Below are 26040 nucleotides of genomic sequence, written 5' to 3'. Positions count from 1 at the left end.
GGCTGAAAAGGGCTGGACTAGAAGACATCCCTGAGGCACTGATTATAGCAGCATAAGAACAGGCACTAAGCATCAGATCCATAGAAGCAGGAGTCTACCACACTAATCAGGACCCAAGATGCAGACTATGCAGAGGCCTCAGAGATAGTCCAACAAATACTGGCAGAATGTAACATGCAGTCAGGAACAGCATACACTGAATGGCACAACCAACTAGCTGGTATTGTGTACAGGAACTTCTGTACAGAATACGGGTTAGACCCTCCTAAGGCCAGATGGGAGCTCCACAAAAGGCCGTAGCGAATAAGAAAGCTAAGATCCTGTGAGGCTTCCAGATACAGATGGACAGGCAGGTACTGGCCAGTCAACCAGACATTGTGGTAGTAGACAACAAGCAGAATATAGCGATGGTGAGTGATGTAGCAGTACCAAGGGACAGCAACATCAGGAAGAAAGAATGTGAGTAGCTGGAGAAGTACCAAAGCATGCAGGGGGAGGAGATATTGAAGAGGACTCTGGATGTAAAAGTCTAAGTGGTTCCAGTGGTGGGAAGCTCACTCAGGAACGATGTCACAGTTTTCTGTCCAGAATAGTGCAGTGCTAGGAACATCTAAGGTACTGCAGAGAACCCCCAGCCATTTTCCTTGAGTCAGAGTTATCTGCTGGGAGCCATGTGTCCTTGATGGTTATCTGTTATAGCTACAGTAATTCCAACCACTGCTAATTTCTAACACCGGCTTTAGTTTTATGCCAGTGGTAGAAATCAGTAATGATTGAAATTAAAGTCATGTGTAAATAAAGCTCTTTTCTTCCTGGCACTGTTTTCTCATTTTCCATCACACTTTTTTCCCTTTGTTTTTAAGTTATTTTTTTTTTAATGAAAATGAAATCAACGTCCATCAAATTAACTTCCATCAAAATAAAGAATATTTTTGTGTATGTACTTAAGGTAAAAGGAAAATTCTCATGAAAATAAAATATTTCCCCGTCAAAATTTAACATCTACTTTGGGTTTGACTTAGTATATACGGCGTGGATCCTAGGCTACCAGATAATTGATATTCCTGTAGAGCAACTTATTGTAGACTGTGCAATAGATAAATAGGTACAAGGAATACTACTCCCAAATTACTCATTTTCTTGACCATGACACAAGAACAATGTCCTGAAGACACAGCACAAAAAAGATGCTGCTAGGACATATTTGGGCCATATAAGATGAAAGAAAGTTCTTTGATGTTTCACAAAAATGTTCCCCCTTTAACACAGAAAAGATATGTTAAATAAAGTGACATGCCATTGCCATTTGAAGTGAGTATGTCTGCCTTACTTATAGAAACAAAGAAACATTAAAAAAAACTATATGGCAGAAAAACACCTACTGGTTCATCAAGTCTGCCATTTGAGGGTTTTTAATTTGTTTTGTTTTTAATTTATGTACTTATTATTTTTAATTATTTTTATTTAATTATTTTTAAATTTTTGACAGATGATAGACATGTGTTTATCCCAAGCATGTTTAAACTTATCACTTTCTGATGCAATGCAGTTGTTTGGTTTATGGAAACCTTTTGAAAAAAATAAGTGCTCGTCTTCTATCAATATAGCTGTCTCAGCCCATCCTGCCTCATAGTTTTGTTATTATGAAAAAAAAACAGGAGGAATGAGTACTGTTTATCCCACTTTGAGCTCCTAAATGAAAGTCAGGCTATTAATACAAATTAAAGTATTTTAATGATGTCAGATATAAATTGGATTGTTATAGATCTAAATTACAATCTAAATCATTTAATTAGTAATTAAAATCTGACTTTGAATCCCAAATTCATATGATATGCAGGAAGGGCTGGCTCAAAGCATCTGATTTCTTGTCTTTAAGAATAGTGATACAGAGCAAACATTTACTTTTAAAATTCACCGGAAAGCCTCAATTTAGAAAAACTGTAAAAACAAAACAAAAACATAAAAAATCCTAATTTATGCATTTGTGTGTAGATACCTAGCATAGTTGGAATCCTGAGATTATACGCCAGCCATTTATATAACTTCTGTTACAAAAAAATTATTTTTTCTTCCTTCCTTCCTTCCTTCCTTCCTTCCTTCCTTCCTTCCTTCCTTCCTTCCTTCCTTCCTTCCTTCCTTCCTTCTGTCCTCTACTTTTCCTGCAGTTACAGAAACATAATAGCAATCTATAAGGATGAATAGCTTGTGATTCTCATCCTAATATCAAAAGGTCTCATATTCAGATTTGTGACAAATGTGATCTTTAGCCAGAAGGAAAAGGAGAGGGGGATGGATTGCAGTAATCAGAAAGAACTTATAAATTGCATTTGTGGGTCTACTACAGTATTATAACTGTGATAGAATACCTCAGGCAGTCACTAGAGTAGCAAAGCAATATGGAAAAGTTTGGTTCATTGCTGCCATCTAGTGGTCATTCAAGATATAAATTGCCTAGCACATGAAAAGCTTGTACATACTGTAAATACAGTATGTTTTCTCCACATAATGGGAAGGTCAGCAATGTGTACAGGAAAAACTTGTTTTGCTGCCTCTTTATGCTGCTAATGTTCCTGACAGATTATTATCATCAGCATCAGCATAATTAGCATTAGAGTTTAGCTGGTTTCCACTACATGGTGTAAACTGAATGTCCAAAAACCATATTATCATTTATCATGTTATGTGAATGAAGCTATCGCTTTAACCTATAACATGGTTTTTTATTTTAGAGTAGTATTTTACATAAACAAATCTATTGTGGTTTGTTAAGCTTTTTGTGTCACTTGTCATATGTTGCTAAAGTTCAACTCCCAGCAGTCTTAGGAAATATGTGAGAGATTCTGGGATTTTAGTTCAGTAATAATTCAAATGTCATATAGGTGGCTTGTCTCCTACTTCTCTGAATATATACATATAATTTTGTGTGTATGTATATGTATGTATGTATGTGTGTATATATATATATATATTCTTAAGTTTTCGCGGGTACTTACATGTATGGCCTTCAGCTTTGTTCGGGTATTTTCCCACGTCATAGTAGTGGTGCTTTTAAAGTTGTAGCAACGTTTCAGCAGAATCTCATCTGCCATCATCAGGCTTCTGTATTGTGTCCGTCTGTGAGTGTCTGTAAGTGTCTGTGAGTGTCTGTGACTGTAAAAGTCTGACTCACAGATGGACACAATACAGAAGCCTGATGATGGCAGATGAGATTCTGCTGAAACGTTGCTACAACTTTAAAAGCACCACTACTATGACATGGTAAAATACCCGAACAAAGCTGAAGGCCATATTTGTTTTTCCTAAGTTTTTGCAGGTATTTATATGTATGGTATTCAGCTTTGTTCGGGTATTTTCCCACTTCATTATAGTTGTGCTGATGCACAGGGGACTTCATATATGCCCTTCATATTGACCTGGAAAACCATGGCATATATGAAGTCCCCTGTGCATCATGCCCTGCCACATATATTTGACAGACCAATAGAAGAATAAGTACCCTAGATGAACACAAAAATGCAGTAAAAAAGCTGGAACACACTTCCTCATTAGTCCAACACATGAAAGCCGCAGGTCATAGCATCAACGTCAATGGCACCAAAACCCTAGCCACTATAGAAAACCCCAGCTACAGAATTATCAGAGAAGCCATAGGGATTGAAAAAAGACCTGAAAGCATGAATAGAAGAGATGACTCCACCAGACTGTCAATTATCTGGAAGCCTGCACTCTCAAACAAAAAAATCTCCACACCACAAGCCAGCCAAACACCTGGGCACAAACAGACTCCCCCTGATACCTCCAGCTCAAACACACCCCAACCAGGCACCCAGATGAAACCTAGCTTCCTAATAAATGATAGCCGTCCGTTTACTCGGAGCCAAGCCGCACTAAAAGCCTCCAATACAGGAAACACAATGTTGCCAGCCAATCAAGACAAAGAAAGCTACAAAACAGACAGAAGATATTAGAAACACCAATCAAGCAGAACACAGCAAACTCCAAGACCAATAAACACAGACCAAGACTCCCAACCAATCAGGATGAAGAAAAAACCATTCTGGCACAGCAGTAGGCTAGCACCAATTTTAAAACAGAAACGGCTGTGAAAGTCTGCTCACAGACGAACACAATACAGAAGTCTGATGATGGCAGATGAGATTCTGTTGAAATGTTGCTACAACTTTAAAAGCACAACTATAATGAAGTGGGAAAATACCCGAACAAAGCTGAATACCATACATACACACACACACACACACACACACACACACATTTTAGGTAAAGGGTAAGATAGTGCTTCCCATTACATATTTGGAAACTGACATGAGTAGCTTTTCTTTCAGGTCAGGGGTGTCAAACTCGATTTCATTGAAGGCCGCATCAGGATTGTATTTTACCTCGGAGAGCCATAGTGGGCATGGCCAGAGTGGGTGTGGTCAGCTCGACATCACTCGTGTCAGGGGTGCCTGTGGTGGCCAGAGCCCTCTGCCAGAGAAAACAGGCTCCTGAGCTCCGTTTTCGGCTGCAACGGCCTCCTGTAAGTAACCCTCTGCCAATGAAAACAGAGCTCAAGAGGGCTGTGTGCAGCCCACCTGAGTACTGTTTTTGCTGGCAGAGGCACCGTAGGCCAGTCTTTCACCATTTCCAGGGTGGCCCTGCGGGCCAGAACTAATCACCCCGTGGGCCGGATCTGGCCCCTGGGCCTTGAGTTTGACACCCCTGCTTCAAGTGATGCACATTTATGGGGGAAATGCTAGTTTTGAAGGTGAAATCCTGATGGTGGGCCCATACAACTCTATCCTCCAATATTTCACTGCTGATTTCCATACCTGCTGTCTGAGGTGGGTGTCCTGCTTTTGCCAAATTGTCCTGGCTGCTCCCTGTTTATTATGTGTTTCTCAGAATAGGGTATTTGGTTTCGTGAGTTGTTTACCTCAGTGCTGAGCCAAAATTGTTGAGCAAGCAAAGCAAAATAGAAATAATGACCACGGCAGTAAAAAACAAAACAAAACAGGTATCCTTCAAGCCCAGCTAGCCCCCTTGTAGGTCTCCAGAAGTATGGGGTGGAGTGAGGGCAGGGGCAAAGGACAAAATGAACATTGCAATGCAAATTTTTCTACTTATATAACTTCTCTGTGACGTTGTGACTTAAGCATGAAATGGTGGAGCTTGCAACATGGATATTGCATCATTTTGGCATCATTGTGGCTCAGTATGCCTATAAATAGTTCCAGGTACATTTCTTTGCACAACATGAAAGTGGTTTGCATTTGTGACTTCCTTCTTCTGAGATGGGTGGGTTTTTTGTTTTTGTTTACTTCTAGATAATTGGTAGAAGAATAAAAGAGGCAAGGAGGAAGATGGGGAAAGAAGAAGTTATTTTTTACTTCTAGATAACTAGCAGAATGGAATGATGAAATGGTTCACAGTGATGGTTATGAGAATGTAATTGAAGCAAAAGCTCTATATTAATTTCTATATAAATGAAGACTATACACCAAACATCATTGATATTAATTAAAGTCTTTCTGCCATTTAAGTGATCAGAACAGATTATCCTTTAGTTTGGTCATTGAGCAATTAAAGTTTCCCCAGAATGGCTACTTGCAACTTTCCATTATTATTGTTTGTTTCTCTTGCCATTTGAAACTTTACCACTTTACCCTTTTGCAGAACTGTAGACTCTAGTATAGAACAGTGTTTCTCAACCTTGGTAACTTTAAGAAGTGTGGACTTGTTGGGTGTGAAAGATCAAGTCTGTATGTGAAGGTCCAATTAAACAGATTGTATTGCTGAACAGTCTATGCACAGGAGTTTTCTCAACTAAAGGTTAGCATCTGCTTGGAATTAGATAAGGGTACATGGAATGCAAGAGGGATTGGACTTAATCTGCTTGTAGGGATTCTAGGCTGACCCCTCTTTTAATTCTGCTGCCAGGTTCTGCCATTCCTTCTCCTACAACCTTCAACTCTCAGAATTCTCCTGCCAGCCATTTTAAGGTTGCTGTGGTTGAGAAATATTGCTATAGAATCAGTGACATACAGAGCTCCAGGAAGACCTACAGTGGCTTTCCAGGCCACTTCTCCAGCTGATTGTAATTGTGCAGTCAGTAGCTAAATCCCTGTCCCTAGTTATGAAATACCTTGGTCTCCTATAATACTGACTATATGTTTAGACCAGAAAAGCTTCATTCAGCCCTTCTGGGAAATCATGTTCTTACTTTGATATTTCCTTCTCCAGAACTGGTTGAGCCACTTAATAGTTTCTCACATCCCCACCCAAGGTTGCTCCAGGTAGGGTTTTTTATTTTAAAGATAACGCAGATATTCCCTTGAGTCAAGCTGAGACTACATATCGGAATTAGTAGAGAGTCTGAAAATGACATTTATGATCAAAGTGTAACATTCAGAAATAAATCTCACATGTGGAATTATGGATTCTCTGAGAAAGCAATGGGTCACAGAACCCTTCAAGATTGTAAAGTTTGTGTATTTTGGGATCATGGAGCTTAAAAAATTCCAAAGCCTATCTGATTTACCTTACTGCCATTGAAAAATGTCATCATTAGCATATTTTAGAAGGGCTCCCTAATGTTTTATCAAAATCTTTTTCAGTGTAATTGGAAGCAACTCAAGAACTAACAAAAGGATACAAATCTACTTTCTCATCTACATGAGATTCTTTTAAATATTTTGAACTGGCTGTTTTATCTTTCCAAACTAAATAATACTGCTGATTAATTGCCTCAGTCACCATTGTGGCAATGCTTCTCTTGTCATTTTGATAAAAGTCTCTAATCTTGCAGAGAGCTTTGGGGCACCACCATCACGTTACCAATCTTCATTCTAAGGTCTTTCCTTTCCGGCATCTGATTTGGTTTCATCTGCAGTTCTCAGATTCCTTGTTCAAATCATTATTTTATCCAAATCAATACTGAGCTTGGGTCAAAACTTGGTGGTACCCCATTTGTCACTTCCCTGTGGATGGTAGAAGAGCAGACCAGGACTTAATATGGGTCATCTCACCCTCCAATTAAGAAAATGAGCAAAGTTGAGTTCTCACTGAGAACCAAAAATCTTTCCTATGATTTTAGTGCAGTCTTCCTCCTTGTATAGCACTGTTGAAAGGAATCTTAGTTGGTTAAGGTGGAGGTAGCAGGGAATAGGGTTTTAGCAGTTTTCACCCAGTGATTTTTATTTATTTTGTTTTGTCTACCTACCTCTCTGTATTGAAATCAGCAAAAGAGAAAATGCATAAACCAACCTCAGGACAGAATGGGGTTGTGGGTTTAAAATGAAGTTTTAGAGAAACAGTGTAGCTTTCTATACAATGGGTACAATGTCCTCCAGCTAGCAGAACTGGAAGTTAGGATTGTACTCTTGAATAGGAGTTTTCAAATAACCTCAATTTGCAGAACCTGTTAGTTAAAAACAAAGTTCCCCAAAGCCTTGATCAAATAGGAAAGTTCTGATTGTGTTTGAGGTTCCACAAAAATCAGTTTGAAATGCCTTCTAAAAAATGCAGGCTGCCCACTTAAAGCATGAGGAAAGGAATTAGGCAATGAACATTTAATCCATGGGCCTGCATTGTTTGCAGAATGTGCTATGAAAATGAAAATTCAAATATAAACCAGTGAAATGTTTATATATTTTTTTCTTTGCTTTTGTGCTTCCTTCCCTAAATACACACATTGTTTGCACCTGAGAGCTTTCTCCAGAGGTGGTATTCAGCAGGTTCTGACCAATTCTGGAGAACCAATAGCAGAAATTTTGAGTAGTTCAGAGAACCGGCCAATACCACCTCTGACTGGCCCCACCCTCATCTATTTTCTGCCTCCCGAGTCCCAGCTGATTGGCTGGCTCTACTTTTGTTGCCCTGCACAGGAGAACAGAGCTGGAAAGCAGGTTAGTGGGCGGGGGGAGGGAATGGGGATTTTGCAGTAACCTTTTCTCAGGAGTGGGGAGGGAATGGAGATTTTAGAGTATCCTTCCCCTACCACGCCCACCAAGCCACACCACACCCACCAAGCACGCCCACAGAACTGGTAGTAAAAAAATTTGAATCCCACTACTGGCTTTTTCTATTACATTTTGAATTCGATTCCAGTTCCCAGGTGCTGATTATTGTTTTAGCTTAATCAACAGATGATATTGTAGTGGAACCCTGTGCTGATTAGCCTGGATGTGCCTCTAAGACACTTTTTACTGATTTGTTCATTCCCTTTCATATTTTATTCCTATGAACTTTCTTTAGCTTTAAAGCCATGCCCAATTTTCTTTTCTGCCCTTAGTCATTAGATTTGTATCCTTTTTTTAGGGGGGTGGGTTATAATTCAAGGCAATGAATACAGTATTTCTCTTTGTACTTTCCCCACAACAATAGCCCTGAAAAGTGGGCTGAGCTAAAGTAGAAGAACTGGCCCAAAGTCATCCAGCTGTTTTTTGTGTCTCTGGTATGATTAGAATTTACAATCTTCTGTTTTCTAGTCCAACACTTTCACCACTGGGCCAGTCTGGCTCTAGTTGCCAACGAAAGCTTATTTGATATGAAAATATACTTTTCAAGCAAAGGTTTTAGATTTCACACTGAAACCTTTCCCCGTGTTAGGTTGATCCTCAACTGTTCTTGAATCTGGAGAAAACTACCTGCATACCATTTCTTGCCTTTATTCCCAGTCAACTGGATTTCCTCCAAGATGACAAAGCTGAACAGATTTGATAGACATCAAGGTCCCTTTGGACAGATTAAGAGGAAAAATCTTACTTTCTATGCTGGAACAGTCAAAGATGACAAATAATGTGTGAGGTTGAGATAAAGCAACATTTTTGGGGCAGAAAAAGGTGTTGCCCTGGTCTATTGTGACATGGCAAGAGCAGAATTTTTCTAAGACAAAGGCCTCTTTTTCGTGGATTAAATCCTGCAAAAGGCAGGGACCCGGATAACGGGAAGATTTAGTATATTCCTTCCAGGAGGGACTTTATTTTTTAAAAAAGAGAGAAACAGGAATGATAGTAAATACTGCTCTTATCTCGTTGGTCTGCCTTTGTAATAATAAAATAGTAAGTACTGTCTGTGTATTGAAAGGGTTTTTTTTTCCCCCGTTGGTTTTGAATAAAAATAAATAGCTCAGATATACCTAGAACTCAGTGTGTTAATATCTGGTAGTAAATTAGTCTCTGATCTGGAACAAAAATATTTACCCTGGAAGTATATCTATACCAAAGTAGCATATTTCTTCAAGGTAAATAAGCATCTTTTTCTTAGGCAACTTAGAACCCCATTTTGCAAATCAACCATTCCATATTTATAACCTCTATGGAAGCCCACTGTGCATCTCTTTGGTGCCAAGAGATGGTTCATGGCTTTTATTCTTTTATTACTTTTTAGTGGTCTAAGCTATCCAGAGTTTTATGGAAATGGGTAAGCTTTAAACTTAACAAAAACAAAAAACAAAAGGGGACATGGCAGACATTATTTGAACTAATTTTCCATGTTCTGTGCCTTCCAGACATCTTAGACTAATACTCCTTTCATCCTCAACCTGAAAGTTGGCGAAAGCCGGATTTAAACACTTGATGAACCCTGATAGAAATTGGCTCCAGTTCTCTCATTTTCTGGGCTTTTACTGGTCATTCACAGGGCAACATACCAGTGTTTGAAAACCTCAGATGTATTCCAAAGGCTCTTTGGAAAGTATTCAGGAAGAGAATTGAGTTATATAACAATGAGGAGGAGCGAATGTCTTGGAGATCAGTCACTGTGAGTAGCCTCCTGTGGCTAGGCAGTGGAGGCTCAAACATGCTGTAGCTTGTAGAGATCTCAGTAGCTAGCATGGAAATTAGGTTGCCTTAATGTCACTTTCAGTCTCTCAGTGGAGTAGCAAGCCTAATCGACCATATGCAGGGTAGAGGAACCTGTACTTAAAAAGGATCTGTATATATCAAAGCATTTATTTGTTTATTTGTTAAAGCTGTATATTTCTGTGTTTGAAGATAACCCAAACATATAACTCAAACATATAACAACATATAATCCAAATATTCATTATATTCTCTGTGGAATACTAGTTCAAAGACAAGGACTTTTCTGCCCTATTATGCCAATTTGATGTAGTAGTTAAGGAAAGTGCTGGTTTAGAAACCAGGACACTGTCAGTTCTAATCTTGCCTTAGGCACGAAAGCCAGCTAGATGACTTTGGGCCAGTCAATCTCTCTCAGCCCAACTCATCTCACAGAACGGTGGTTGTGGAGAAAATAAGAGGAGGAAAAATATTAAATATGTTTGCTGCCTTGAGTTATTTATAAAGTAATCATTAAAGTGGGATAAAAATCTAATCAATCAATAAAAATAAATTCTCAATACATATGGTCTCTGCTTCCTCTGCCTCTAAGCTAAAAGTGAAATAGAAATGTGCACACAGACATATTTCTATTTCACTATCTAGTTTGTGTGTGCGTGCATGTGTGTGTGTATATGAAAGCCAGTAGGGAAATATTTCCATTTCCTTTTTCTGTTTAAATCAGCAGGTTATTTGATTAGGTCTATTAGCCTTGAAGTCAAGATTTCTAGTATGTGAACCAGGTTTGCACATCTATCCTTCCCCAACATGGTACCATAAGGATGCATTTGACTACAACTCCCAGAATTCTGAGCCAGCAAAGAAAGAAGTATGTCCCGAATTTTCCATTACTTGTTGTTATTAAGCGGGGATGGACTTCTTTCAATAATGACTACTGAAATGCTTTACTATGGTGGTCAGTGTGTTTATAGGAGGAAGTTAGGAGGAGCTGAGCATTCCTAAATGATATATACAGTACAGGTTCAAAATAAGCCCATTGAATCTGAAGCACCTTTGCTCCATCTCCTTCCTAGCAGGATGTGATTACATTATGCAAAGCAACCCTTTCCCAAATGATTTAATCCAGGATCATGTAGACATTTGCAAATGAACTCATTTTTTAAATCCGGTATATGCTGTGTGGCTGCTGACCAAACAGGTTGAATGGCATCTTAAATCTGAATTTAAATGAAATGTATCCATGTTATCAGTTAGGGCTTTCTTTGTGAACCCTTTAAAATAGCATTTTTTTTTACTCAGTTCAAGACCAACAAGTCTTTGAAGTATGCAGAAATATAATATTATTGTCATAGGGCTGGCAATTAGAATGTCTGTGAAATAATTTATAAAGGGTGTTTTGAATTTGCAAGATGGATCAGTAAGGACTTCTTACACAGAATGGAAAACTATCTCTACTTCTTAAAATGTAGTTGGAATTGCAAGGACCAAAATATGACTCATAAAATATAGAGGGTGCTTGCATGTGGCCCTTTATGGTCAAATGTAGCTGGCTGTATTTTCCCATCTCTCTAAGTGAGCCAAGCATTCTAATGAGTCTTTCTAGTCAGTTCACCCATAAAGTGACCAATATCTTGGCACATGATGTTCAGTAGCCAATTGGGATGCTGGAGGGCTTAGAAGGATTCATAATTTCAGTTGTCTAGCTGAGCACGGAAAAGTCTTGCTGGCTTTGTGTGCTAGAAACTTTCAGTCTCAAAGAAAATAATCTGTATTCAGATTTATAGAGTCTAATCTACTCTTCGTTTTGCACAGCTATTGATTTCTAACAAATTGTCCCTCACAATCCTAAAGAAAGCATTCTATTTTTTGAGGAGGGGGTGAAAATCACAGAAAGAGGAGATACAATCCAGTGCATACCTTTTAAAACCTGTCTCCAGGAAACATGAAGAAATTCTATATATATAATTCTAATGGAAGAGAATATTTGTAGCTCAGGGTTGAATTGTGGAGTCCTTGATACCCACTGATCTCGGTTATTTTCTTGCAGACATTTCATTACCAAACTAGATAGCATCCAGTGGTGGGATTCTTTTTTTTTTTTTTTTACTTCCGGTTCTGTGGGTGTGGCTTGGTGGGCGTGTCAGGGGAAGGATACTGTAAAATCTCCAGTCAGAGTTGGTATTTGCCAGTTCTCCAAACTGCTCAAAATTTCCACTACTCCGGTTCCCCAGAATTGGGCAGAACCTGCTGAATACAACCTCTGGTAGCATCGGTTAGGTAGCACTGATGATGTTACCTAGTTTGGTAATGAAATGTCTGTGGGAAACAACCAAGCTCAGAGAGCACCAAGGATCCCACACAAATATGTTTCCACAGCCCGTCCCTCTGATTCATTCCTTTCTCATTTTTTGAAATTGGGAATTATTGGCACTCTGGATAGGCATTTGAAGCAGAAATGCAAAGTCCTGCTCAACAGTGCAGCACGGCACCATTACTACATTTTAAAGTAAGTGGTTACATATACAGCATCGATCGAGAAAGAGTTTCAACCATAATGTCTAAACTAAGTGAGTCCATCAGTGGCTGAGAACAAATCTAAAATTGCTGGTTTCTAGCATCCCCTTCTCAGCGCCTATGCCTGCAGTATGGAGTTAAAATGACAGAACTTTGGATCAGACACCTCATTAATTTGTTCTTCTACAAACTGGCTGTCAACTTTTATTAATATTAACGTTAGTACTTTTCCCAGGCTTTAAGATTATTTGCAGAAGGTTTAAGAGTCAAATGGGCTTCAGGATAGTACCACAGTTTGCATATGTAAAGTCGCTGACAAAGCAGGAATCAAAGCAATACATTATAATTCAGTGTTATCTTGCAAAGGGCAAGGAGGAACACAGAAAGATGGTTTGCGTTCTACAGAATTTATGGCAGAAATAATTGAACTAAAATAAATGAATGAATAAATAAATGAATAAATAAATATCCTGGATCACAGTTTCTTATGCGCTCATATAAATTTAACTCTAAGTAGTATTCCTTAAAGTGGGTCCAAAACCTACCGGGGATTCCCCAAGATCCTTTCAGGGGTTCACAAAATCAAAAATTATTTGCCTTATATTCAAGAGATTTGCAAATATTTAAAACAATGCCACTCCTGTGATCATTTTTTTTATTTAAAGGAGTATAGGGCTTTTCATGAAATGTATTTACTGACATTTATTTATGTTAGTATCCAGTGGTCTCAATATGGTTATTTTTACATAGTTCAATAAATATTCTACCAATGCATTGACTTCCATTTTTAATACAGTAAATATCAATAAATGTAACCCATACAAACAAATTCGGGTTCTGGAGCAAAATGTTTAAGAAACACTGTCTGCCCAACCCTTCCTCATAAAACTGAACACATTGTAATTTAAGGGAAATCCCTGCCACATCTGATTGTTGGTTTACTTTGAGGGCAAATGAGACATTGCTTTCTACTAATGCCATTTAAAAAAAAAACCCTTTAAGCAACTGCTCTCCTTGATACAATACCAGGGGTGGGATTCTACCGGTTCGGACTGGTTCTATAGAATTGGTTGTTACAATTCTGCACAGTTTGGAGAACCGGCAAATCCTGCCCCTGGCTGGCCCCTCCCCTCTCCGCGAGCCCCTTCCCTCCCCTCCCAGTCAGTCCTTATTGTGCATGCACGACATCGTGCGCATGCCCGACATTGCTGCATTCTCCCGCGCCCAGTCACTCCTTAAGGTATTTTTCCCCTCCCGACGATCAGCTGTTCCAGTGATCAGCTGTGCCAGGATCCCCCTCGCTGTCTTATTACTTCAGTAATCAGTGATTACTTCAGTAATCAGTGAAGCCTCCTGGGGGGGGCATTTTTACTCCCAGGAAGCTTCCCTGAGGCCCAGGAGGCAAAAAGGGGCACGGGGTGGTGGTGGCTGCGCAACACACACACACACACACGCTTCATTTTTTGCCTTCCTGGGCCCCAGGGAAGCTTCCTGGGAGCAAAAATGCCCCCCCAGGAGGCTTCCCTGATGCCCCCAAAATGGGGAGGGGGTGCTGTGAAGAAGAAGAAGAAGAAGAAGAAGAAGAAGAAGAAGAAGAAGAAGAAGAAGAAGAAGAAGAAGAAGAAGAAGAAGAAGAAGAAGAAGAAGAAGAAGAAGAAGAAGCCACGCTCACCCAGTCACATGGCCACACCCACTTGGCCACGCCCACAGAACTGGTTGTTAAAAAATTTGAATCCCACCCCTGTACAGTACCCTTTCCTCACCTGCTTTCTTTACATTGCTTAAAAGAGAGATAGACTGGCCTTCTCTCTTTGCATTCATCACCTAGCCACTTAACCTCAAGAATAACCATTGGCCAGCTGTAGAGGGATCATCTTCGCTTTTCCCCTAGCTTTGGCAAAGGACCTGACAGCCTTTGCAAGATAGACATCAGGCTAGGGTTCATACAAGAGCACACATCAGCCCTTCAATACGATAAAGCATTGCACTGAGTGAAAAGACATTTTTCAGCAGGCCAATTGCACAGAAGCATTTACCAGGTCAGTTGCGCACCCACCACCATCCCATTTTCTTTCCTGGAAAAAAAAAAGGGGGGGGGAATATGGGGAGAAAAAAAAAGGCATGGATACATGTTGTAGTTCAGACAAAAATCCAACATGTGCATCTTTCTTGGAACAGAAACACAGAGCCAGGAACAGCTGTTGAATTTCTGTTTGCTGGTTACCTAATCAAAGCACTAGAAAACTGGGAGAAAGAGAGACAAAACCCAACAAATAGCTTCGCTGCAGCTTCTCTGCTAGCAAAGACAAATCTTTGGCTGTATAAAAAAAAAAAAAAGAGGGAAATAGGTACTGACAGGGACAGTACAGGGTAGAGTGAAGTTACTTCACAGCTACCCCTGAGGCCCGCTCTTCATTTCCAGAGAAATAGATCTCACTCACCTGGAATTCCTCAGCCAGCTGCCCTTTCTCCTGCCCGGCCTTAGCTTCCACCTGGGCTAGAAAGCCCTTTAGGTATTCTTTACAGCGACTCATCCCTCTGCTTGAGAAGAGGGATCGATGGCAACGTTAGAGCTGAAGGTTCTGAAATGCTAAGAGGAAGTTGACATCCTTGCACCACGCCTCCAGATTGTGGCTAGTGGGATGGGCCCAGCAGACCTGCCTGGCTCTCTGCCTGCTCTCAGGAAAGGGATGGTACTGTTCTGCACCCTGGAAACAGGGTGTGAACACTGAGCACCTGAGAAGTACAGGTCAACCAGCACCGTTCTTTGCATGATCTCAAACAGCACAGATAGTAGCATCCTTAATTGTCGGTTCTCCGTGTAGTATCTGGGGGAGGCTATGCCTCCCTAACAAGTTCCTTACTGTACACGTAAGTACCTTGCCCTACCCAATTTATTTATTTTTAAATAAAACTTAATGAGAAACCAGCGTGCTTCAAAGAAAAGCATCAGCCTGAATAGACTTCCCTGTATTTCCAACGATGCCTCTTGACTCTACCAGCATTCTTAGAAAATAAAATGCTTTGTGGATGAAATCCTCCTTAGCTGTCATTTAATGTGCATTTCTACCACATGCTCTGAAAATCACACACGAACATATATATCCCATTTTATCCTCTATTTGGTATTTCAGGTTTTCCTAGCTACCTCGAGGTCTTGATTGAATAGAAAAGCAGGACCTCGATCAATTAAATAAATGTAATTGTCCAAGAAACTGCTTAACCTGTTAGAACTGCTCTCAGCTGCAACAATAGTGGAAATCCACACCATAATTTGTGTCACATGGTATTTATTTTTTTCCATATTATGTTTGCATCACTAGTTCTAACTTATGTGTTTCTTGTAAATACTGTAGAAAGTTTATCTTCACAATAGAGGGACACTATTGTATAATGCTGATATCATTTTATTATATTGTTCTCCTGTCTATAATCTCTCTTATGGTAAAAAGGCATAGGATCTGGCTATTGTTCTATTGCTGCAGTAACAACATAAACTATGTAGTGTGAGTATTTCAGTGGACTTATTCAGCAGATGGATAAAATAACGAAATCCAGGAAGTAAAAAATAATTGTGGCAATGCAAATGATAACCTTTTGCATAATTTACGTTATTTGCATAGTAACATTGTTCGCAGGAATTTTGCTAGAATTTGGTCTACCGAACCATGCAAAGTCTGTTCAGCTGAAATCAAGAAAACTGAGGACTCAGTGTATATGAAATTACTAAGCTTATTTTTTTCTATTTTACTTTCATTTCTTGTTTCTAATCCTCACGGGCTTCTAATACACATGGTTTCTCATAATAGAGGGTTGAAATTCTTTATTTTAAGCAGTTCCATTGAGTTTTCATATTGATTTTCCTCATTCACAAGTTCCCATTACAAGACCACATGGTGCTAAAATTGCCTGGTTGGGTGGGAGTCTTGAGAAAGAAGTATAAAGTTATGTGGTTTTGGAATCTGAAGTGAAATTGAATTAGCTTTAGTTGAAAATATAACTGAGTGAAAAAAGAAGTAGCTCAAGAAATACCATAATAGTCAGTATTTATAGGAAGAGAGGGTATAATGAGTTTAGCTTATGATATTCACAACAGAAAGCTCCTGACACTAAAAAAAAAAAAAAGGCCAGGAAGAGGGATGATATGAACTATTCCCCCAGGCTGGTATTCAGCAGGTTCTGACCAGTTCTGGAGGACCAGTAGTGGAAATTTTGAGTAGTTCAGAGAACTGGCAAATACCACCACTGACTGGCCCCGTTCTCTGCCTCGTGAGTCCCAGCTGATCGTCTGGGTCTTCTTTTGTTGCCCTGCACAGGAGAACAGAGCTGGAAAGTGGGTTAGTGGGGTGGGAATGGAGATTTTACAGTATCCTTCCTCTGCCATGCCCACCAAGCCATGCCCACCAAGCCATGCCCACCAAGCCATGCCCACAGAACCGGTAGTAAAATTTTTAAATCCCACCACTGCCCCAGGTCCATTACACCAAGTTCTTAATTCTTCAAAGAGGATAGAACCAAGAATGAGAATAGATTAGAATAGATTAGCCTACAAGGATGCGTGTGTGTGTGTGTGTGTGTGTGTGTGTGTGTGTGTGTGTGTGTTTGTGGGTGTTTATATCTATGGCATTCAGCTTTGTTTGGGTATTTTCCCATGTCATTATAATTGTACTTTTAAAGTTGTAGCGACGTTTTGGCAGAATCTCATTTGCCATCATCAGGCTTGTGATGATGATGAGCCTGATGATGGCAGATGAGATTCTGCCGAAACGTCGCTACAACTTTAAAAACACAACTATAATGACGTGGGAAAATACCCGAACAAAGCATATATACACAGCCAACCTCCCCACCAGTATTTATAGAGAGACGGCAACTCTGATCACGCTTTGCTCGCACAAGCATGAAGCCGAAAGCACCAGCCTGAAGATGGCGAGTGGGACCTGCAATTTATAGATTATAAGAGTAATCCTGTGTAATATGCATGGTCAAAACGGCAGGCTTTGGACATACTTTTATTTATCAAATTTATATGCCACTCATCTCATAGTGTGAAGCAACATAAGTTTCCCTAAACAACACTGCATGTTTGAAAAGCAGCTAAAGTCCTGAAAATGCATGCTTTCTCGCTTAACCACATTGACTTTCCCAAGACAAGAAGAGAATGACCATTGTCATGCCCTTGGTAGAGTCGGACTCTGAGGGAGAGGAGGAACAGCTGACAGGGAGTGGAGGTGTGGCTCCGGAGGTTGTGGAATAGGCTGGGGAAAGGCAGATGCTGGCTGGGCAGTCAGAGGAATAACCAGGCCCATTCCCTCTGCATCCTAGGACACGCAGGGAGGAATGGAGAAGGCAACAACTTGGCTTACGAGAGAGGAAGCGGCCATGATCCTCCTCATTGGTTGACTAGTATATAAGAGAGACAATTACAACACAGCATTGCCAGATGCAAAACATGTGGTATTTTGGGCTGAAGTTATCTTGGTTGGCATCCTTCCAACAGACTGTGCCTTGTTATCTCCTTGAATTTGGTAATTACTTATCCTGGTCCATTCTGGAAATTTCATCATTGTAGGTTTTTTTTTTAATTTCATCTCTATCTGCTCATTAAGTTCTGACTGTATTGCTTTCTTTTGAAGACTATTTTTGAGTACATTTTATCTCCAACTGAGAATTATTGAACAGTGGGGCCAAGTTACGATTTGGATTTTGTTACATTTGTGTTACACTCTGGGCCATCACAGCCACATACAAACATCTTCAAACCTCACCTTTTTAATAGGAAATTATTTCTATAAAAAGGTTAGGTTTTGAAGATATTTGCATGTGGCCATTCTCTTCGGAAAGCCAATGTGGTTAAGCGAGAAAGTATTCATTTACAGCTGCTTTTCAAATGTGCAGCAATGTTTAGAGAACCTTATGTTGCCTCACACTATGAGACGAGTGGCATATAAATTTGATAAATAAAAGTATATCCAAAGTCTGCTGTTTTGACCATTACAATGCATATTACACAGGGTTACTCCTAGAAGTTGCAGCGGGATGCAAAATGGGCCTCACTTGGTCTCAGTTTCACCCTCTTGATTGAGCTCAGTGTGGATGAGAGGGGTGTTCAAGCAAAGAAGCTCAGTAATAAAACTATTAATAACAATTGTGGTTTCTATTTTTAAAATATAAGTTCAGGCCTATGTCTTAAACGATGCCATTAAAACAATCCATCCAGAATTTTGGTTGGTACAGAGATCTTGAAACTTCTCCAACTCAGTAGACGTTCTAGTAAAGCTATCTCACCCCTAATCTTAGAGGTTTCCAGTGTAAGCAAATAGGAAACAAGACATGGCAAGTTTCTAAAAGCAAGTTAAAAGAAGGTGTGTGCTTTAACAACTCATGTCTATTATACAACTGCCAGAAAAAGGTCAAACAAGTCTATGGGTTATGAATGGAATAATAGTATGCGATAAAATTGCAAATGTGAGAGATAAAAGTAAATATGTGTAATGAATATAGAAATGAAATAAGAATCTTAGATAATATTGTAAAACAAGATATGAGAATATTCAAAGAAGAATGAAATAAGTTATAATATGAATTGGAATTGGATAAAATAAGTGTAATGAATATAAGAATATTTGAGAATATTTAAAGGAAAGTGGGATAAGTAACAATATGATATGAAATTGAATACAAAAGATGAATATGTAATTATGGTCATGTTTGTATTGAAATGTAAAAACCTGGAACCACATTGTTCACCAAAAGAGATGTTTTTTAAAATATAAAAATAAAAAAAAAATTGAAAAAAAGTCTATGGGTTATGAATATTCATATAAATTATTTTTCTTCTCTTCTGTTTTGTAAATAATAAAATAATGTATTATATAAAATAATTCATTGTATTACAGCTATATGAGTGACTGTATGCTCTAATTACTCCTAAGGTGGAGATGCAATTGTATTACCAGTCTTTAGCAAGATTGGAAAGAGGTATCACAATGTCATTGAGGTGCAAGAGTAATCATTACCCATGCTGTAAAGTTGGGCCCATACAAGAATTGCATGCTTCTGTATCAGTAAGATCCATTGAATTCTGAAACTCAATAATTTAATGTAATATTATTCATGGCATTTTATTTTCTTCTTCCTCCAAACAAACCCATGTTGCTTTCTTTCTTTACAATAGTCCTATGAGGAAAATTGGGCTGAGAGAAACTTGAGAAACTGTCAGGATTCCTGCAGTTATCCCCATTTAAATCATGAGTCTTGAGCCAAACTTCCAAAACTTAAAAAGGATTTATTGAGAGTTAACATGCCGGCACTGTCTGGGTGTAGCTGACTCTGAGACACAGAATTTATTATCACCCTTGACCCTGGTTTTTCCCCACTTCCTGGGTGTATTGTAATTCATATTCTCCAATGGGATACATCCATAGCCAAGAGTCATCAATTATGCTCTCCAGTTAGAATTTTGCGTGACAGAAACTTTGGTCACCTAATTACTATCTTTGAAAACATTTATGGAATGCACTTTTGGTTTTGCAAGCTGCTGCATTGCTCCCCCCTCCCTTTCTATTGGCAACTCTAAAAAGACCAGAGAAATATTTTATGAGTTGACAGAAACTATCCTAAGATAATTTAGTGAATTTAATAGATCTAGTTAAAATCTTAGTCATATAGAACATTGATCCAGAATGTCATTTGTTTTGTTTGCTCATTTTTCAAAATGTTCCCATGAAGATGGTTCCCATCTTCAAAAAAGGAAAAAAAAAAAACAGACCCAGGAAACTATAGACCAAACACCCTAACATCAATACCCGGAAAGATACTGGAAAAGATAATTTAAAAACAGATCTGTCAACATCTAGAAACAAGTAAAGTAATAACTAGCAGTCAGTATGGGTTTGTTAAGAACAGATCATGCCAAACCAATCTTTTTTCATTCTTCAACAAAGTAACTAAATTAGTAGACCAGCAAAATACTGTGGACATAATATATTTAGATTTCAGCAAGGCATTCGATAAAGTAGACCACAACCTACTTTTTAGTAAGCTAGAAAAAAGTGGAATAGATAGCAGCGCCACTAGATGGACTCGCAGCTGGCTGGCAAACCATACTCAATGAGTAGTCCTTAGTGGGTCTAAGTCTACATGGAGGGAAGTAAGCAGTGGGGTGCCACAAGGTTCCGTCTTAGGCCCAGTACTCTTCAATATCTTAATTAACGACTTAGATGAGGGAATAGAAGGGGAACTTACCAAATTTGCAGATGATACTAAGCTGGCAGGAATAGCTAACACCCAAGAAGTTAGGCTCAAGATGTAGAGGGATCTTGACAGACTAGAACACTGGGCCATATCTAACAAAATGAAATTCAATGTAGAGAAAAGTAAAGTCCTACACTTAGGCAAGAAAAACCAAAAGTACACATATAGACTGGGTGAAACCAGACTCAATAGTAGTAACTGTGAGAGGGATCTTGGAGTTGTAGTGGACAACCAACTAAATATGAGCCAGCAGTGTGCAGCAGCAGCCAAAAAAGCTAATGCAATCCTAAGTTGTATTAACAGAGGGATACAATCAAGATCAAGTGCGGTACTAATACCAATCTATAAAGCCTTAGTAAGACCACACCTAGAGTACTGCATCCAGTTTTGTTCACCACATTATAAAGAAGATGTTGAGACTCTAGAAAAAGTACAGAGAAGAGCAACCAGGATGATTAGGGGACTGGAGACTAAAACACATGAAGAGCGGTTACAGGAACTGGGTATGGCTAGTCTAGGACCAGGGGCTAGGACCAGGGGAGACATGATAACAGTCTTTCAATATTTGAGGGGCTGCCACAGAGAGGAAGGGGTCAAGCTATTTTCTAAAGCGCCTGTAGGCCAGACAAGGAATAATGGATAGAAACTGAACAAGGAGATATTTAACTTGGAAATAAGGAGAAACTTCCTGACAGTGAGAACAATCAACCAATGGAACAGAAGTTGCCTTTGGAAGTTGTGGGAGTGCCATCACTTGAGACTTTCAAGAAGAGATTGGACTGCCATTTGTCAGAAATGGTGTAGGGTCTCCCGCTTGGGCTGGGGGTTGGACTAAATGGCCTACAAGGTCCCTTCCAACTCTGATTATCTGTTATCTGTTATCTATTATTTTGCTGGGCTGCATAAACATACTGAATTATGGTTTATTTGATAAACCATAGTTAAACAAACTTGGCTTAACATAATAAATTAAACCAGTCTAACACTTTAACCCCGCTTTCCACATGCTGGGGTCTTCTAGATAGTTTGGACTGCATATGGTGGGAGCTGTAGTTCAAGACATTAAGAGAACACAATTGCAGAAAGCTGACCTGTGCACTTTATTACATGAATACAGAATAATCAGAAAATCAGGTTCTATAGAGACAAAAGTCACAAATATGTCTTTAGCTCTTTCCTCACACTCACCAAAAGCTATGATAGACAGTATGAATTGCTTTATTTTAAATTTTATATATTAAAAAACATCTCTCAGAGTTGTAATGGAGCTGGGCGACTTTTAAATGTTATTAAAGTAATAAATAGAACAGAATCTTTCAACTTTATTCCTTTTAATTTTAGAATATTGGCAATCTACTGAATTTTGCAAGAAATCCTCATACTTCTACTGTAGCCTTTAATTTTTGTTTGCCAGCTAGTAATTGTATGAATCTGTCTGACTTCTGATTCAGCTACCTGTAGGAGGAATATATTTATTTACTAGATTTTGCTATCTTGGGGGGGTTGGGAAATATGATCCATTTTTCCTACTATTTAATCATGGGTCAGTGACTGTATATGGAAAGTCCCTCCAAAGATATTGTCTGTAAATGGAAGAACGCAAAGCCAATGAGGCAGACTCGAAGTAGTTCTAACTTTTTGCACGTACTTTTCAAACTCAGAATTACAGAGACTTAAGCTACGGTTAGCAGATCTGGACAGCAAATATCTGGGTGGCCATAGGATGGCATCAAAGATTAAGATTTTTCTGTCCCTCTTTGCTACAGACTGAATTTTTGCAGCCCAGATCTACATAAGTTCAAGTCATATACTCCCTTTTTCTACAAGCCTTAATTCTCCTTAGTTTTAGGTTTGTGAGAACTATGATGAATCAGTGGCTGCAGTTTGTTGATGCTATTATGTGTTTTCTTGGTTGTTGTTACTTCTTACCTAAAGAAAATGTAGAGAAAGAAGGCAAAGATTGGCTTCTGGAATTCTTGCTAGTCCATTGACCAGCAGGGGCCATATAGCTTTGTGCTTGTATGCATTGAGAAAGAAGGGGCAAGATGCATAAGCTCTGCTGTGGGTCATGTGACTGGAAGAGGAGGAATGGAACTGTGACCAATGTTCCAAGTCATGCAGCCTAATTGGGCCTATATTCTTTCTCCACACCAAATTTGGCTCCATTCTGTTTAGTTTTTGGAGAGCTATGTGCTGATGAACAATTCCAACCTCCTTTACATCATTTTTTTCAACATTCCAGTTGGATTGGAAATAACAATGAATATGTCCTATGTATATATTTTGGGAGCCTAAAAGAGGAAATGAAGAGAAGAGAAACTTTATATCTTGTCGGAAAAAATCTGGATGGCTAAAGCAATTCTTGTTTGAGAAGGATGTGTAAAAACAGAATTACTAGGATCTGCTGGAACAGAAACTAAGAAAATGTAGTTCTTTTGTGGAAATTTTGTCACTGGGTTCACACAATACAATGAGGGCTAACCCAGTCAACTGTATTTTAGCCTAATGTATTGTGTGAACCCAGAAAATGAGGTTGAAGATGTCGTGTCCGTCGCAAGGAAGGAGACTCGGAGCCAGTGACTTTAGTTCAGCTCATTTATTGATTCCCGAGATCGGCTCGGGTCCGAAAGAAAAAACGGCGGCTTTTATTCTTTGGCCGCGGCGGCCGCGGCCAATGGCACCGCTTTGAATCTCCTGCGATCAGTTTCCACCAATCGCGGGAGATTCGCGGTGGGCCAATCAGTGCGGCTCGCTCGACCAATCAGCTCGCCGCGCGTCTTGGCCAATCACTGCGCGATTCTACAAGAATGGTAATGACCGTACAGAACACCCTCCCCTCTTGGTAGGGTCCTCACGTAACGTAGTCCCGTAAGTAGGCGGGCTACGTACTTGTCTACTTGACCTGCGCAGGTTAGTTGGTGCTTGGCTCCCGGCCGGTTCGGCCGGGTTCTGTGTTGCTCTCTGCCCTGTTGATGGAACCGCCTGGAAGGCTGAGCCGGGCCTTTCGTCGCAGCTCCCTCCCAGTCTACCTGGTCTGGTTGAGCTGCAGTTTCCGCTCCCGCCTGGTCTTTCCGGGCTGGTTGAGCTGGCCTGGCTGCTTCTCCCTGGTGAGGTGTCGAGCTGGCTGCTTGCCGGTGAGTATTCCTGGTTTCTTTCTCATGGTTTTTGGTCCTTGGGGCCTTCCCTCCCCTCTTGGTTTGTGTTGGGGGTTCCTTCTGTTTTTGCTTCTGTTTGCGTGTCGGTTGTGTTTCCCGTGGCTGTTCTTGACCTTAATTGGTCGATGTGTCGCTTCCATGCTCGTCCGTCGGTTGTCTGTAAGCGGTACGAGCGTGACCTGTCACTTGGGTTATGGTTGCTGGTACCCAGAGTGGGTCTCCGGTGAGGTTTTTCGTATACTGTGTCGCCTGTTTTAAATATTCGGTCTTTGCTTGAGGAGTTTGGGGGTTTTTCTGGGCTGTATGTGGGGTGCAGTCTGTTGAGTGGGGACCTTAATTTTCTCCCCATCAGTAGTTCTGCCGGGCTTTTATTGGTTGTTGTATTCGGGTTATGTGTTGTATGAAAAGCATTTTGTTTATTTTCTCTTGATTTCCCGTTTTCTATCTTTTGGATAGTTTTTTTGTAAATTGAACCATCCGCTCCGCCTCCCGTCGCCGCCGGATGTGCCGGGCGCTGTCAACGCGTGTCGTATCCTCGCTCTGCTAGGAATTTTTCGAATTCCAGCGAGGTAAATTGGGGCCTGTTGTTGGATACGATGACGTCTGGGAGGCCGTGGGTTGCGAATAGTTTGCTGAGTTCCTTGGTGACGGCCTCCGTGGTGGTCGTTCTCATGTTGCTTACCTCCAATCAGTTGGAGTAAGCGCTCACCGTGATGAGGAAAGTGTGGCCTTCGTGGGCCCGGCAAAATCTATGTGAATCCTGGACCATGGTCCCCTAGGGGTTTCCCATTCCAGGATTGGGGCGGCAGGAGGGCTGGGCCTGGTTTCCTGGCATCTGTTGCATGTTGCCACCCAGGCCTCGATTCGTTTGTCCATTCCTGGCCACCAGGCGTAACTTCTGGCCAAGGCCTTTGTCCTTACGATGCCTGGGTGCCCTCATGCAACAATTTCAATACTTTTCCCTGTAATTTTTCCGGAATAACAACCCGGTCCCCCAAAGTAAACAACCTTTTGTAATGACAGTTCTGTTTGCTGGTTCCGAATGTCCTGAAGGTTTCGTCATCGTCCGGGCCACCCTTCTCTACCCAATGTAATACTCGCGCCAGACGCTTGTCTTTATTGGTTTCACGGGCAATGTCTGACGCGGTTATGGGTAGATCGGGCAGAGTCTCTATGCTAAGGGTGGCCATCGTGGGTGCTGGGTCGATGTCCAAGTCCGGTAGCGGCGTGCGGCTCAGGGCGTCTGCGTGGGTGATTGTCTTACCGGTCGGTGTGTGAGCCGGTAGCTGTAGGCGGCAAGGAATTCGGACCACCTTGTCATTCTTGGGGATAGAATGTTCGGGTGGCCCTGTTCCTGCCAGGATTCCCAGCAGCGGCTTGTGGTCGGTGATGATGGTGAAGGTCCGGCCGTAGATGTACTCGTGGAACCTTTTGACGGCGGCAACAATAGCCAGGGCCTCTTTGTCCAGTTGACTGTAGTTTCTTTCCGGTTTGGTGAGGGTCCTTGAGAAGAAGGCGATGGGTGCTTCTTTTCCGTCGGGAGAGTGTGGCTGAGGACGGCGCCGACGCCAAAGGGTGATGCGTCGCATGTGACAGCTAGCGGTAGGGTCTCGTTGTATTAGATGAGGACAGCATCCGAGGTGAGCAGGTCCTTGGTTTTTGTTGAAGGCGGCTTCCTCGCGTTTCCCCACATCCACGGGGCCGCCTTGTCCAGGAGCTTCATGCAAAGGCTCCGCCGTGGTCGCTTCTGGGGCAGGAACACATTGTAAAAATTAAGCAGTCCTAGAAATGCCTGTAGTTCCATTTTATTCTTCAGCCTGGCGGCTTCCTTGATTGCTCTGATTTTTTTTCTCGGTTGGGTGAATTCGTGCCGATCTAAAAGGTACCCCAGGAACTCGACCTCTCGTGTGTAATTGGCATTTTTCTTTTTAACCTTCAGCCCCGCATTTTTGAATTTTGTTAGGACCTCCTCAGGCGACCCTCCAGTTCTTTTTGGTTGGCTGCCGATACCAGTACGTCGTCGAGTAGGGTACCACCCCTTGATTCCTTGCAGGAGTCTCTCCATGAGGCTCTGGAATATTCCTGGGGCCACGCTGACTCCAAACTGGAGTCTCTTACAGCAGAAAGCCCTCGGTGGGTTACTATGGTTTGCGCTCGGCGGTTTCTGCGTCGACCGGCAGCTGCTGATCGGCTTGCGCCAGGTCGAGCTCGCAAAGACCTTGCCTCCCCAGTGAGTGTAGGAGGTGTTGCACTACTGGGACGGGGTAGGCGTTCTGTTGCAATGCGCAATTGAGGGTGACCTTATAGTCCCC

The 26040-nt window shown here is 40.8% G+C and overlaps 1 protein-coding gene across 1 annotated transcript in view; it reads right to left on the bottom strand.

Moving 5' to 3' along the window:
- PTPN18 (protein tyrosine phosphatase non-receptor type 18) overlaps positions 1-14947 on the bottom strand; it is a 50920-nt gene extending 35973 nt beyond the window's left edge. The window contains exon 1 of the mRNA XM_026684152.2: positions 14759-14947. Coding sequence (XP_026539937.1) covers positions 14759-14851 — 93 coding nt within the window. The 5' untranslated portion in view covers positions 14852-14947. The remainder of the gene's footprint in view (positions 1-14758) is intronic.
- Positions 14948-26040: the final 11093 nt, after the last annotated feature.

Source organism: Notechis scutatus, chromosome 2 (genome assembly GCF_049901735.1).
Source record: "Notechis scutatus isolate UNSWTSFEM ecotype Mainland chromosome 2, rNotScu1.2, whole genome shotgun sequence".
Taxonomy (NCBI): Eukaryota; Metazoa; Chordata; class Lepidosauria; order Squamata; family Elapidae; genus Notechis; species Notechis scutatus.
Note: the sequence above shows the minus strand (reverse complement) of the source record. Positions and strands in the feature narration are given on the sequence as shown.